Raw genomic sequence first — 14,954 nt, 5'->3', positions numbered from 1 at the left:
TGGGTTCTTTTTTTAAGGTTGTAGGGAATTTAAATTTATAGTTCTTGCCTACCTGGTCAAAATATCACTGGGGCTTTGCTTTGCCAGCACAAGTAAATCCCAAAGAGAAGAAATACCCACTAGGCAAACCCCTCTGTTTTTGACGACTGATTTAAGGATACTAGTTGAAGCTGAACTCCCAAACTAGGCTCTGGGAACCTAGGTGAAAGGGTTACATATTATATTTTCTTCCAAAGGTGGAAAACAATTCTTGATCTCTGTATCAAACCAATATTGTGCTTTTTAAAAATAATAATGTTTTTTATAATTATACAACTTGAATTTTCAGCAAAATACTTTGGACAGAGTGATAAGTAAAATACAGGAGTTTACTTAATCTATTAAGCTTCCTTTTTTTCCCAAATATTTTTATTGACTTCAGGAGGAAGGGAAAGGGAGAGAGATATAGAAAGATTAATGATGAGAAAGAATCATTGATCAGCTGCCTCTTGCACGCCCCACACTGGGGATGAAGCCAGCAACGTGGGCATGTGCCCTGATTGAGAATCGAACCATCACCTCCTAATTCATAGGTCGACGCTCAGCCACTGAGCCACACCAGCTGGTCAAGCTTCAGTTATTAAGTTCAACAGAGTGTTTGCCAAAGATGTTTCCTATACTTTGCCAGCTCCAGCAGAGGCATTTTGTTGTTGGGTTGGTTTAATTCATTCAGTAAACCTGAACCATTTATTGAGAACATTTTATTAACCTCTGGAATTGGGTGATGAATAGGAAGATATTTTACACTCAAGGACTCATAGACGCCCTGACTTAGTATAAATGTGTATCCATTTCTCTTGAAATATTTGTCAGGGCAGAGGGTTGTCTTCTACCCGTCCCGCCCCCCCCCCCCCCCCCGCCCACCACCACCACCACCACCCTGCCCCGTCTTTTTTTTAAGCCTCTTGCTTATTGTGGAAGTTTAAAATCCCGGTTCTTTTTCATTATACTATTTTCTTAAACATCAGAGTCTTTTGCTAATGTTTTCTCTTGTTATTCATTACTAAAAATAACAACAGCAACAACAAAATGACCTTATGTACAGAGGCAATTCAGTGTCAGCGAAAGGGCTTGGACTGTGGAGCCAGGATGACTTAGGTTAACATCTGAGTTCCACCACCTACTAGCAATTTAGGTTAAGTTCTTAAATGCCTTAAACCCGAGTTTCCTCATCTGCAAAACGGTGATAAAAATACCTTAACGGAGGTATTAATACTTATCAGATTAAGGCTGTTACAAGGATTAAGCGACAAAATACATGTAAAGATAACTAGCTTAGCACCTGGTGGGTGTTAACTTCGAATGTGTATTGAGTATTTGCTAAGAGTGGAGCACTGTCTGGAACTTGTATCTTCCTCACCCTCCTCTGAGGTAGGCACTACTGTTATCTGCTTTTAAAGGTGAGGAAACCAACACAGCTGAGGTTAGGCGTGGAGGTGCCAGGACTGGAACCTAACAAGACCTTGCCTCTCACCTGAGGAGGTTCATCATAGATGTCAGTTTTCTCCCTAGGTAAAATTATTTTTTTATTTAATAGCTGCAAGGAGAAAGGAACATTGACAAGTGCCCTCCCCTCCTTTGTGGGCTGCCTGCAAGTGAACATTGGTGGTGGAGGAATTGTTCTTAAATGGTTATGGGTCTACTTAGTACCTTATTGCTTGGGGGTGGGGGGATGCATGTTTGCAGGAGAGGCGCTAATGAACTTGTCACATTCTTCCCCCAACCCTCAAAATTCTGCCTGTCACTGACTCTCTCTGACATTCTTCACCCCCCTACCCCAGGGACTCCAATTCAGAAGTCAATTGGTGAACAAACATGTGGAGAACCAGATGGCTTCTTAAGATGGGCCTAGACTTTTGTGAAGCTCATTTAGGGACTGACATAGATGCCATATTATCTTGGTTTCCACAAGGAAGCCAGGGTGAGGAATGTGTCCCGGAGCCCTGGCATTGTCAGAGGCAAAGGAAACTGTTGACCCAGGATATTCCCTATTTCCACTGGCATTATCTCAACTCGCAGATTCTGGTGAAACCCGAGCTAGAAAATTTCACGTAAAAATATAAATCTCAGCCCTAGCCGGTTTGGCTCAGTGGATAGGGCATCGGCCCTCGGACTGAAAGGTCCTGGGTTCGATTTCATTCAGGGGCGCACGCCTCAGTTTCGGGCCAATCGATGTGTCTCTCTCACATCGATGTTTCTCTCTGTGTGTCTCTCCCCCCCTCTCTAAAAATCAATGGAAAGAATATCCTCGGGTGAGGATTAACAAAATAAATAAAAATGAAAAATAAATCCTAGGTGGTAGGTTGAGAACTCTATTGATGTGATGAAGGAAGACATAAGAAGTCACATTGGCCAATTTATTAAAATAATGTGTAGATCCCGGGGGCGGGAAATGTGGTTAAATATACAGACATGATTTCCTATTTAGATCTGAGCCATTTCACTGGGTCCCACTGAGATGCTCTGTACTAGCGTTCTGGACACCCCAGCCTCTCCTTGCAGTGCGGCTAGACAGCCCGACTCAGGATCCTTTCCTCAGCCACCAAGGGGTGCAGGTCTGTTTACAGACCCATCAGAGAAGCCCCCCAGCATGCAAGGCGGTGCTGTCGGAGGCGATGGGCTGAACGAAGCTAGAGGGAAAGGGGGGACCCCCTTTGGGTTTGCAGCCCTGCCTTTGAAGGAATGTGACTGTGTGTATTTGAAGTTCTGTCCACCCAAGTGAGCCCCATTATCTCAGGGCAAAATTACTGGCAGACAAAATTCTTTTAGGGCTCTGCTCGCTGGAGGAGGAAAAGAAAGCCGGAGGAAGAACCTATCAAGATCCTGGCTCTGTGGTTGTCTCTGACCTTTCGAGGCTGCTGCCCTGTGTGTAGGCTCCACTTGTCTCTTACTTGGACTCACAGTCGATGTGCATGGCTAACGTTGGGAGAATTGCACGACTGTCGCTGGAAATCCCTCTCTGCCTCCCTGTCGCCTCCAGCCTCTTTCCTCAACTTTAAGCTCTTTGTGATGGTTTCCATGGTTACCTCTTCACCACTAGCAGCTGGAATGCCATAGTGAGAAGAGACTGCCTCCCCTACTGAGCCAGGGCTGGCTGGGCCGAAGGCCGCCGATCTGCAGCTGGATCTGCAGCTGGATGCGTGACTTGGGGTCACAGCCCACAGCCTTCACTTTGTCATGGGTTCTGTGCCGTTCCCATGCTTGGTGTGCTGGGGTTGTAGTGGAAGGGGGGACAGGAGGTGATGTACAGCTCACAGAGTATTTCCCGCCTAGGCTGGCCTGGCCTGGCCTGGCCGCCCCAGGACCTGCCAAACTCCTGCCTGATGCCCAGCCCTTCCGTGTTAGTGCCTAGTGCAGGGGGAAGCACCTGCTCAGCCCCGTCTGATAAAACCTCTCGACCTGCCTTCCCTGGGCTTTTGCTCCCAATACCAGCTGTGTGTGGGTTAGTGAACATTAACAAGGCCAGGCTCCAGTCTGGAGGGAAATCGGTATCAAAGGGAGGCCCTGGGGACTGGAGGCTCAAGATGAGAACACAACTAGCCAAGAGTTTGTCTTGAAGCTGTCTCCTGAGATACTGCTGGAGGCTTAAATTCTTCTCATTTGCAGTCCAATTGGCCCCAGAGTTAGCACAGGAATTCTAACTACAGGTGGAAATTAAGCAGCCGGGGTAGTGAGGGTAAGAAGTAGTAGAAACCACCACAAATCATCACTCCCTGAGGAAGACTGCGGAACGAATTGTTGTGTTCTTCCTGGGACAAGGCGACTAACTCTGTTTTCTAAAGATGGTCCAGCCCTACACATATCTCACTAAGCCCTTAGGTGATGCGATGTTCACCGTTTGGAGGTTGGGTCCTGGCTTTACCACTTCCTTTGTGACCTTGAGCAACTTATTTATATTACCTGTGCCTCGGTTTCCATGTCTGTGAGGGGGAGACAATACTTCATAGGGTTGTTATGAGGATTAAAATGGTTAGGTAAAAATACTTTGCAAATTGTAAAGCTCAACACAGATGCCACATTTGTAATAATTTTAAATGATGTTTTGTGAATGCCATGCTAAAGACACAGGTTTTGTCAGTCCCACTTTCGTATTATATATGTCAGTGGGTCCAGAATTCCTCTGGGGAGGATAAGGTAATGTTGGGATGAGTAAGGACCTACAGGATTAAAAAAACCCACAGAACTCTAGACTGTATTACACTAACCCTGTAGTAATAAAAGGAAAGGAAAAATGATGGAGATATGTAAAAATTCAGTCCATGGAGCCATCATTACAAGCACCTTGAAAAGGTATATTGTAAACCTCAAACAATTACTTTTTCACAAATGGGCTGCATTTTGATACCTTGCCCTCCATTTAAACTGCTCCCAAAGAATATAAAGCAACGGCTGGGGGGGAGCTTGGGAGACAGAGAGAGTCCTGCTTTGGGTGATAGCAAAGGTTGGAAACATTTAGGTATGAGATTTGGAGGCATTTAAATAGCATGGAATGTCTATTATCTACCCTAAAAAGCAGAACGAATCTTGCATATTGTGGACATAAATGCAGCTGGCACGAGCTTTTCTAAAAAAATGCATGTGAGCTTCTTTCTAAGACCCAGTAATCCTCTTGGGCAAAGTGAGGATTAAGGCCTCCCTCACAACAAGGGGGTGAGTTTAATTTTGCTAAGATTCCTTAGCCGATGCCAAATTTACTAGTAGCTAGGGACCTACTTTCTCAATGAATGACAGTCTCCATTTACATTTTTAACGTCCACCCCTCTTCTCTAGGCAGTCTAGGACAGGAGCAACTTACTTGCAAGTAGAAATGCAAGAGAGAAATGCTGGCTCCCACAGACCACATTGTGCCCCAAGGGACATTGGCAGTTTCCCTTTCTAAGGAATGAAAGGGCCCATCATTACACCACCATCCTGACACACCCATTAGGTGACTTCCCTATTCAGTCTCTTTCAGATTGGCCACTGGGATTGAATGATAATGGCTCCTGTCTTATAGTGGTTATCTCAGGCCTCCTATTGACTGGCAGCCTTACCAATAACATAAACAGCCCATTAACACATTTTACATGTTATATGTGGTACTGTACACTATATGACAATAAAGCAAGCTAGAGAAAAAATGTAATTAAGAAAATCATAAGAAAGAGAAAATACACTTATTGAAAAACTCTGCATATAGCCGAAACCGGTGTGGCTCAGTGGATAGAGCATCGGCCTGCGGACTCAAGGGTCCCGGGTTTGATTCCGGTCAAGGGCATGTACCTTGGTTGCGGGCACATCCCCAGTGGTGGGTGTGCAAGAGGCAGCTGATCGATGTTTCTCTCTCATCGATGTTTCTAACTCTCTATCCCTCTCTCTTCCTCTCTGTAAAAAATCAATAAAATATATTTAAAAAAGAAAAAGAAAATAAAATAAAAACTCTGCATATAAGTACAATTCAAACCTGTGTTGTTCAAGGGTCAACTGTATTGTATAGTCCTTAGGGTCACAGGGTTTGCCATCAGTCAGATCTGGATTCCAATTCTTGTTCCACTAGAGTTTGAGCAGTTTCCTCTGCTTCTGAGCCTCAGTTTCCTCATTTGTAAATTAGGGATGTGATGGCATAAAAGTACCTACCTTAGAGATTGGTTGTGGAGATTACAATAAACTGTGGAGGTAGTTAATTTAGCACCGGGCCTGGCTCAGAATTCTCCATAAGCTAATTACAACCTCTGGGACTGCGGCTTTGAAGCCTGCTCTCCATGAGGCACGTGATAGGAGGGAAATTAACATACATACGATGTAAGAAAGTAGATGGAAAGGAGCTGAGTAGACTCTTCTTGTCTTATGTGCTCTCTTATCTCCCTAGCAGTTATGATTTGTAATTATATATTTGTACCGTTATTTTGCCCGTCCTCCCCATAAATGTGTAATGTTATAGAGGGAGGGATTGTGTCTATTTTGCCACTGTTACAAGCCCAATGCCTAATCTATTGTGTGGTCCATGGCTGAATGATTGTTGATTGAGTGAATGGATGACTGAGCTGGGTATAGAAGTTGGCTCTGAGCATGAAACATGTACTGTATCATTTCAGCAGTGTGACCAGGTTAAGAAGTTCTGAGTCAAGAGCAGGAAAACAGTCTGGGTATCAGGGGTAAGTTGGGGGCGAGGGGAGCCTTCGAAAACTGGCCTCATCTTTTCTCTAGATCTAGGGACAGTTACGAGAGAGGTCCCATCTAAATCTCAATAACTCCTCTCTTTGGAAGAAGCTTTTCTTTAAAGAAGCTTTTGGTATTAAATGTTTGCCACCTGTGTCGATGGACTTTCAGGATTGTAGAATCCAAAGGCAGCATGACGTAAGAGATAATGTGGAAGCTAGAGTTCGGGACCCTGGCTTCACATGCCCGCTATGTCACTTATACATCCTGACCTCGAGCAGGTAACCGTCCCAATCTGAGGCTGTCTACATCTGCTAAATGGGAACAAATAACACCTGCTCCACTTGCCCTTCAGGATTATTATGAAGGCCAAATGCAATCATACACAAAAGGTGCTTTCAAGCTGTCATGTATGATATTAAAATGAGGAATTGGGAACACGAGGCAAGAGCGAGAGCAGAAAGGCAGGGGCTGGATTTTCTCAGGGAGGTTTCGTCTCCCTCTGCTAATACCGATTTCTGAGAAATCCCACTCCAATGAGTGAAGAAGCTCCCAAAGTAAATCAGTGTTTGCAGAAACTTATCAGAGTAAATCCTGCCACAGCGTGAAGTCTTTCCGCTGCTCAAATTGGCTCCTAGGATACATACATCCACTTCCATTTCCCGACCAAGATTTTCCTTTAAAAATATGGAGAAATTAGACTCTCAGGCTCATCTAGTTAGGGGAAAAAATAAGGCTAATTTACTTTTTCTGATAGTTAAAATGATAAATGTTAATTGTAAACAATTTGTAAGAAACAGAAAAAAAGAAAAATATCACCCGTAATCTTATGACCCAGTAGTAACATTTTGGTGTATTTGCTGATCTTCTGTTTTCATGCATATCTTTTTTGTTCCATATGAGTAGCAAAAGGGAGATGTGGAAGAAATGACAGGCATGCATGGCTTGGCATGTGGCTGATGGCTAAGAAAGAAAGTATTCAAATCCTAGTTCTTCTCCTCAGAGGCATTTAATGAGGGGTGGAGTGAAGAGGATGTGGCATTTGGACATACTTTTTCTACTTTTATTTCACTTCACTTTCTTTATCTGTAAATTGAGGACCATCGCTGTCTCAGATGATAAGAATATTAACTGAATAACTTTTAGAAGCACAATATCTGGTACATACATGTGCCTAATGAGTGTAAGTTTCTTTTCTATTGGTAAGCGGTTATCATTTATTGGGAGGCACTGTTCTCAGTGCTTTACAGATATCAATTCATTTAAGCCTCACAACTACCCTTTGATGCAGCTGCCATTGTCCTGTTTCATGGAGAAGGAAACTGAGGTTAAGCAGCCTGCCCAAGGTCAAACACCTACTGGGTGATAGAGCCTGAACAGGAGCCTGAGCAGCGACTCCAGAATCCATGTTGCTCACACACATCATACAGCCTGCCACTAATCGGAGTTGATGTACAGTCAGGCTCTGAGTGTTTTACAGAGTATCAAACCCTTCCAGTGGGGGAGTTTTCATCAGTTTAACTATAAGGCCTTGCATGAAGGCTGTTGGGCTAGGTCCGTGGTCGGCAAACTGCGGCTCGCGAGCCACATGCAGCTCTTTGGCCCCTTGAGTGTGGCTCTTCCACAAACTACCACGGCCTGGGCGAGTCTGTTTTGAAGAAGTGGTGTTAGGAGAAGTTTAAGTTTAAAAAATTTGGCTCTCAAAAGAAATTGCAATTGTTGTACTGTTGATATTTGGCTCCATTGACTAATGAGTTTGCCGACCACTGGGCTAGGTGATACAGACTTCAGTAGGTTGGGAGGATTGAAGCCTAAAGTAAATCTGGACAGATTAAATGTGTATTAGGTTAAAAGTTTGGCTTTTTCCCCTACCCACCTCTTTCCAGTCTTTGTGCAAAGCTGACACAGAAGTCATTGGCTAAGATCTGGCGATAGTTAAGCTTATGGTTTCAGGGAAAAAATCAGAAATATGCTGAATGCCAGTGGAATAAATCATACATGCGGATTCATTTGAGTGGTTTCAGGGGCAATCAAGTGAGAAAGAGCAGCAGCAAGAGAAACAGGAGGTACAAATGGACGTGGATCTGAGACACAGATGTACACCTACGCATGGCTGAAGGGTTAAGTATGACCCTCCTGTAATAACCAAGCTGCCAGACCAGCGTGGGTGAGCCAAAGACAGAGAGGTTTTGTTATGCCTGTGATGGAAAGCACCAGATAGGATACAGGCCTGAGGGGATACAGAACAAGCTTCCTCAATGGTCAATAATGATTAAAAAGCAAAAAAAAAAAAAAAAAAAAAAAAAAGGAGAGTAATGAAGGGACAGTGACCCAGAGGTTAAGTCTGAATATATAGGTCCCAAAAGGTCAGTAACAGGAACAAGGGGATTTTAAAGTCAGAGCAATTTATTGAGAATGCGAAACTTTGATAAATGCTCAGCCACCAGAAAATGAAGAACAGCTGTGTTAGCCTAAGAACAGAAATCTATACCCACCAGTATCAGTTCTTAAAAACGTCTTGCAGGCACTCAAGACGCCGGGAATATGGACCTTCTGCACTCTAGGAGACTGAGGGGACCAGTGCTGGGAGCTTATGGCGATGACACTGAGGCAGGATAGAGAGATGACAGTAAGTCCCGCTTCATGCACGATGGACATGGGGCAGGATACAAAGAAAAAAGACACGCGGGAAACCAAGAACATGACTTAAAATAGGGCAAATTATGAAAATGAGTACACAGACACACCCAGCATAAATCCAAAGGAATTTCTCCTAAAGCCTACCCCTGGCCTGCACCCAGAGCAAATGATGTCCAGACCGCAAACATGAAGGACAGCTGTGGATAACCCAGGAGAGAGGGGTACCTTCCAGGAATCGGGAAGTAGCCCCATAAGGTGGAGGTTTGTTTCTGTATTTTTTTACTTTGAAGCTGTTTCATTCATTCTACAATGTTTTTTTGGTGGTTGGGTTGTATTTGTTTTGTTTTTTGGTGGGTTTTGTTTTTGGGTTTTGTTTTGTTTTGTGGTTTTTTTGTTTGTTTTTAGTATCTTTAACCTTTTGTACATCATAAGCGTCTGTAGACACAAGCAGCAGACCTTTTTTAATTAAATTCAAAATATCGTGGCAGTGAACTGGTTAAGTAAAACACTGTAGCTTTGAGTACCTTTTAAGTAAAAATAAGCTCATTTGGTAACATGTTTAATTAATGGCTCCGTCATCACCCTTCTCTACCTGTTCTGTCCAAAACTGGGTTAGTGGTTCCCAAGGCCTTCAGAATTTGTGACATAAAGTGAAAATACTAAACTGGAAAGAAGAAGCGTGAGTGGCTGCCAGTGATTTTCATAGTGAGTCTGATTCCATGTGTGGCTTGGCCAGTATGTATACCACCTCTCAGTGTCTCAGTTTGTTCACCTGGAAAATGGGGCTAAACTATTAGTTCTTGTCTTCTAGAAAAGTTATGAGAATAACTCTTGACATAGGGGAATGTACACCTCGCTTTAAAAGAAAAGGCTTGACTAATGTGCCCCAGGCACGTGGTACCCTGGTAGCACCATTTCCTGATGAGATCCAAGCGTGGCAGCCTCGGCTGGTTCCAGTCTGTCCTGAGGCAGGTAGCACAGGAACCTCAGGTGGGTAGGAAACAGTGTGACTTTGGAGACAGCCCCAGTCCCATAGACAGACACAGTAACTGGCAAGGGGAGAGAAGGGCAAAGTGAGGATCCCAACATGGGGGTCATTGGGACGAAAGGCTTCCCATCCAGGACTGTTTTCCACCTAGATTGACTATGGAATTTCAAAGCCAGAAATCCTAAATTTGGTGGGAGACGTAATGTGCAGAAGGAGGTGATGATGCTTAGGTATCATGAAGGTAAAGGTGAGCTTGAGCCTAGAAATGGAAACTCCTCGCAGACTCCCTGGTCATCTCTCTCCGTATCTTGAAATGACAAGAAATCAATACCATTCAGGGATCCCACCCCCTCAGCCAAGGCCTGTGCAGAGGAGAAACAGCGTGTGTTTGCACCTTCTCAGATGCCTGCTTCCATGATCTGTGAGGGGCACACCAGACAGCTCCCAGAGGCGTAGACCTCCGAAGACAGACACTGGAAGCATGTCAGTACCCAGCCAGGTGGAATGTGGCAAACCCACTTCCGAGCCCGACGCCGCCGGGGGCCGTCGGATCAGGGGAGGCCTCAGGGGTGTGGTGAGGGCATTTGGAAATTCCACAGCCAAGACTCGCCGAAAGAGGAGAAATATGCCAGTTCCCATGGCACAATGCGTTGGCCACAGGGGGCTTAACATTTTTCTCAGACTCCCTGGGAGTAAGGAGGAACAAGTTACGGGGATGGTGTTAGGGACCGGGTGGGGGGGACGGGATTTAAATGGACACACACGGGGCTTGCCTGCAGGGCAGTGGAATCCAAACAATCTGAAATAGCCGGGGCTCGGGAGCTGGCATGTGCTGCGAGCTGCCACCCGCTGAACAGAGAAGGGCTGCTCTACAGGCAGATGTTCTCCTGAGGTGAGGCAGCGGGGCGTGGTCTCGGGAAACCACCTGTCTGACCGTTGGCTTCGGTGAGTCCAGTTTTTCACTTACCCACGGATGCTGAATTATAGGGGAGTTCACCTTCATCATAGCGAGTGTATCTTTCGTCCCCCTTGGCTGGAAACCCTGTTATTCTAAGATTGGCAATGCACGTCAGTGCTTCACAGAAACATAGAAGTGGATTTGCCTGCTTTGGGGCAGAGAACTTCAGTGGCTGCCGGCTTATAACTTTGCTCTTAGCTGTGTTGTTTTGCTCTAACTCCAGGGTTGATTTTCACGCGTGCTTCTTGTTAGATTCACGTGTGCCCTTGCCCACGAACACCATCACACTCAACTTCCTGTTCCCTGTTTTTTTGCCAGAGATGCGTGTGCAGCGCCGGGTCCTGCAGATACTGGCACCTCTGACTCCTCCAGCCCAGAGCCCCTCCCCTCTGACCCCCAGCACAGGAAAGCGGCATGGTCAGGAGGAGCTAAGCTTCGGCTGAAGCCCAGGTAGGAGGCGCAGAGGTCTGTACCGAGTGGTTCAGAAAAGGGACTGGGAGAGGGAATTGGGGGCAAGGCTGGTGAAAATACAGGCTTGTGAGAATGGCAAGGAGGGGCTGAACAAAACGGCCAGAAGCTCACAGGTCAGAGGATAATAACTTAATGGCAGTTTTCAAACTAGGTTCTGGAGAGCCCAAAACTCCTGAGACGTAATCCAGGGTCCCTCGAATCATACGATTCAAAAACTTTTAAAAAATATATCCACCATTGTTTTTAAAACTATAATGAAAGTCACTCAAAGTAATATATACCAACATCTGATACTTTGGAAATGACACTGTGTGTCCAATTGTGCAGCAATTTGCGCTGATATTCATGTAAAACTCTTATCTCTAATTGAAGAATGTCCTGAAATTACTAAATTAGCCTAACAAAAAATTTGCGGCTACTTATCTGTGCTTCTACGCGCTAGGTAGTGTGCTGGGGCTTTGCACATCGCATGAAATTCTCACACCAGTCCTGTGAGGTTTGCACTAGGATTCTACTAGGAGGTGGTGGGTTCAAATTCAGACAGTTTGGCCAGGCTCATAGCCACTATACTTTATGGCCCCAACAACCTGCGTAACAGAACCTACTTCGTAGGACAACCACGGCAATTCAACTAGATAAGGTATTCAAAGCACTTAGCACAGAGCCCCGCTCATAGGAAATGAGAACTAAATGTTAGGTAAAATAAGTATCAGGTGGTAGTGTAATATGGTTATCTTCCTGTGTAACTGCAGGTGCCTTATTAAGCTCTCACAGTTTCCAGTCTGCAAAATGAGTTTAATAACTAATCATAGCGTTGCCGAAAGGATTGAAAGTGCTAATACACACGAAGCACTTCCGGCGGTGCCCAGCACATCATAGCACTCAACCAGTGTTACTGTTGATGTCAAGTACCCTGATTTCAGTTGGGGATTCTCATGTAGACACGTGAATTTGCATTATAAACATGTAAACGTCGTGTAAGACCCTCGTGTTTCCTTGGTCTCCTCTAATCTGTAATTTCCTCAGTCTTTCCTTGCCTTTTATGACCTTGACACTTTTGAAGAATGTGGGCCGCTTATTTTGTAGAATACCTTCTCTTTGGCTTTGTCTGATTGTCCCATGATTAGACTAAGGTTATGCATTTTGGCAAGAATACCTCAGAAGTGATATGTCCTCCTTCGTGTGTCCTCGTAGAGATTATCTAGTGTCAATATATTTTATTACTGGTGGTGTTAACCTTGATTACTTGGTTAAGGCCTCTCCATTCTAGTTATTATTTGTCTCTTTGTAATTAAGAAATATCTCCGGAGACATAACTTGGAGGCTATGCAAGTATCCTGCTTCTCCTCAAACTTTTCTCCCACTGATTTGAGTATCCATCCGTGGAATTGTCTGCAACCATTCTTACTGGAATGCTCTAAAGATGATTCTGTATTTCCTTCTACATTTACTCATTGGAATTCTTCTGTAAGGAAGAGCTGTCTCTTTCCCCCACTTATTTACTTACCCAGCTGTTTATATCAGTAAGGATTCCTTCACGTATCCGTCATATTTTGTGGGTTATAATCCAGTACTGCTGTTACTTACTTTATTGTTCCAGATTTGGTCATTGGGAGCTCTTTCAAACTGGCTCTGGTCTAAATCCTGGTTTGAAATATGGAAAGGGGTAAGATGCTGCTGTCTTATTCTTCACATAGAGAGCAGACATGATGGGCTTATCATCTAGGGTCTTAGAAAGGTTGAGGTAGGAAGTTAGAAGTGGGCATTGAGCAAGTGTGATAAGTCATGGAAGCCTGTACACTGACCTTGGAATTAGAAAGTGCTTGGGTCACCCCATGAGCCAATTCCAAGTCCAGTGGGCCACAGGTATATATAGCTCACTTTTCATGGGGAAAAAAATAATAAAAAGCCAGGAAGTATTTCTCACTTACTTATAAGAAAAGAGCAAAAGGAACAACTTGCCTTCCCCAGGTGTATACAGGGGCCAGCCAGACAACCAGGTTTAAGACAGAGAATCTTAGGCCCTGGCCGGGTAGCTCAGTTGGTTAGAGCATTGACCCAATACACGAAGGTTGTGGGTTCAATCCCCAGTCAGGGCACATACAAGAAACAACCAATGAATACATAAATAAGTGGAACAACAAATTGATGTTTCTCTCTTTCTCTTTCTCAAAGCAATAACATTTTTTAAAGTTATTTTAAAAGAGGGGGGGGGGGGGATCTTAGTGCCCCAGGATTTACTAATCTCACAGATCCAATCCCATCCTCCTATAACTTCTCTCACATCTAATTTAGTAGGAATCCTATTATCTAACTTACCTTAGCAGAAGCTTCTCCTTAAACAAATGTGTCAGGCTTTAGGCTAGGATAGTTTACTAAGTTGGTAAAGGAGACAAAATGTTCTAGCTTAAAACTCAAGATTTTCCGAGCCAGTGCTTTCCTCCATGAACTTCTCATCCCTTCTTCACCTTCCACCGCCAGTCACCGCCATCATTCTAATAACGACCTCATCTAATTATTAAGCATTTACCCATACGTGGTGACGTGCTTTGTGCCCCATCAAGTAAATCAAGATGAACGGATGATAGAAACTCAGGGCTTGGCTCCTAATTCACTCTCAGTGAGCAGCAAGGTTAGTTCAGCCGGCACTTTGCACTTCCCTTGGCCATGAGTCTGCTTCCCTGATGGTACTGACTTTGTGTTCTCAGGACTCGAGGCTTAGGAGGCCTTGGTGGATGTTGGTATGGGACCCCTGCTTTAGTAGCCTCCCAAACTGTGGGAAGCTTAAAGCAATTAACTCCCTTTTGCAGACAGTGGCATTTTTTGCATGTGGAGGAGGGTGTGGGTTTAGCAGAGAAGATCATTCAAGGAAACGTCCTGATTTTAGTTTGATGAATTTTTATCAGCAGATGATTTTCCTTGCTTCCCTCCTCTTCCTGCCTGCAAAATAGAATTCTGGCATTTTTAAGCTGCATGCTGAGATGCGGGTCTTCTCAGGAAACATTACTCAGCCGTGCCCTGCTGAGCTGCTCCCCATTTGTCTTCCCTCTAGTAGAGCAGGAATTGAACTTAAATGGCCAGTTTACAGAGGTGACTGGGCATGAGGTCCCTCCCACTGGCACTAAGCTTGGCGAGTTCAGGGTGGTTCAGGCTGTCTGGGAGGAGCAGAAAGAGCAGGAGCGGGGTACAATGGCTTTTTACCCACCCTGAATATGACATTCAGGTGGCCAGAGGGTTGCTATCTAGGATGTTTCTGTTTGCCACAAGGTAAGGCCTCTCTTATGTTAGAATAAGATTTAGTTCTTTCTTGGCAGGATTCTCAATCGACAAGCCTATCACAGGTGTCTGTCTGATGTTGTGCTATATCTGTTTATAAAGAAAAATAGCCAACCCCATGTTAAGTTTAAGCCCATTTCTCTAAATTGTCGTGAAAACTATTATTTGAGTACCTCATGTAAGCCAGTGTACTACTAATATTTCTGGGAGGGGGGTGGGTTTTCAATCATTCTCTCTCCCACATATACTGTCGCTATATTTTTTTAATGATGTGTCTATTTAGAGCGGCTTTTATTTCTATTGGTTGATTTTAGAGACAGAGAAGAAGGGGGAGAGCGAGAACTATCAATTTGTTATTCCACTTACTTATGAATTTATCGGTTTATTCTTGTATGTGTCATGACCAGGGATCAAACCCACAACCTTGGTGTAGCAGGATGACTA

General features: G+C 44.4%; 1 protein-coding gene across 8 annotated transcripts in view; it reads left to right on the top strand.

Annotated features, from left to right (window-relative positions):
* The window catches only part of SHROOM3 (shroom family member 3), a 159,760-nt gene that overhangs the window by 89,739 nt on the left and 55,067 nt on the right, over window positions 1-14,954 (top strand). For 6 of the 8 annotated variants that reach the window (XM_079769564.1, XM_079769567.1, XM_079769563.1 and 3 more), the window contains one exon: window positions 11,082-11,213. The exons of 1 other annotated variant lie outside the window; for it this stretch is intronic. Coding sequence is in view for 1 of the 7 variants with exons in the window: in XM_079769563.1 (XP_079625689.1) it covers window positions 11,082-11,213 (132 nt within the window). In the remaining 6 variants the exon portion in view is untranslated. Of the gene's footprint in view, window positions 1-11,081; window positions 11,229-14,954 lie in introns of all 8 variants that reach the window. One more of the 8 variants, XM_079769565.1, reaches the window with a different exon arrangement.

This window comes from Cnephaeus nilssonii (assembly GCF_951640355.1).
Source record: "Cnephaeus nilssonii genome assembly, chromosome: 1".
Lineage (NCBI taxonomy): Eukaryota > Metazoa > Chordata > Mammalia > Chiroptera > Vespertilionidae > Cnephaeus > Cnephaeus nilssonii.
Note: the sequence above shows the minus strand (reverse complement) of the source record. Positions and strands in the feature narration are given on the sequence as shown.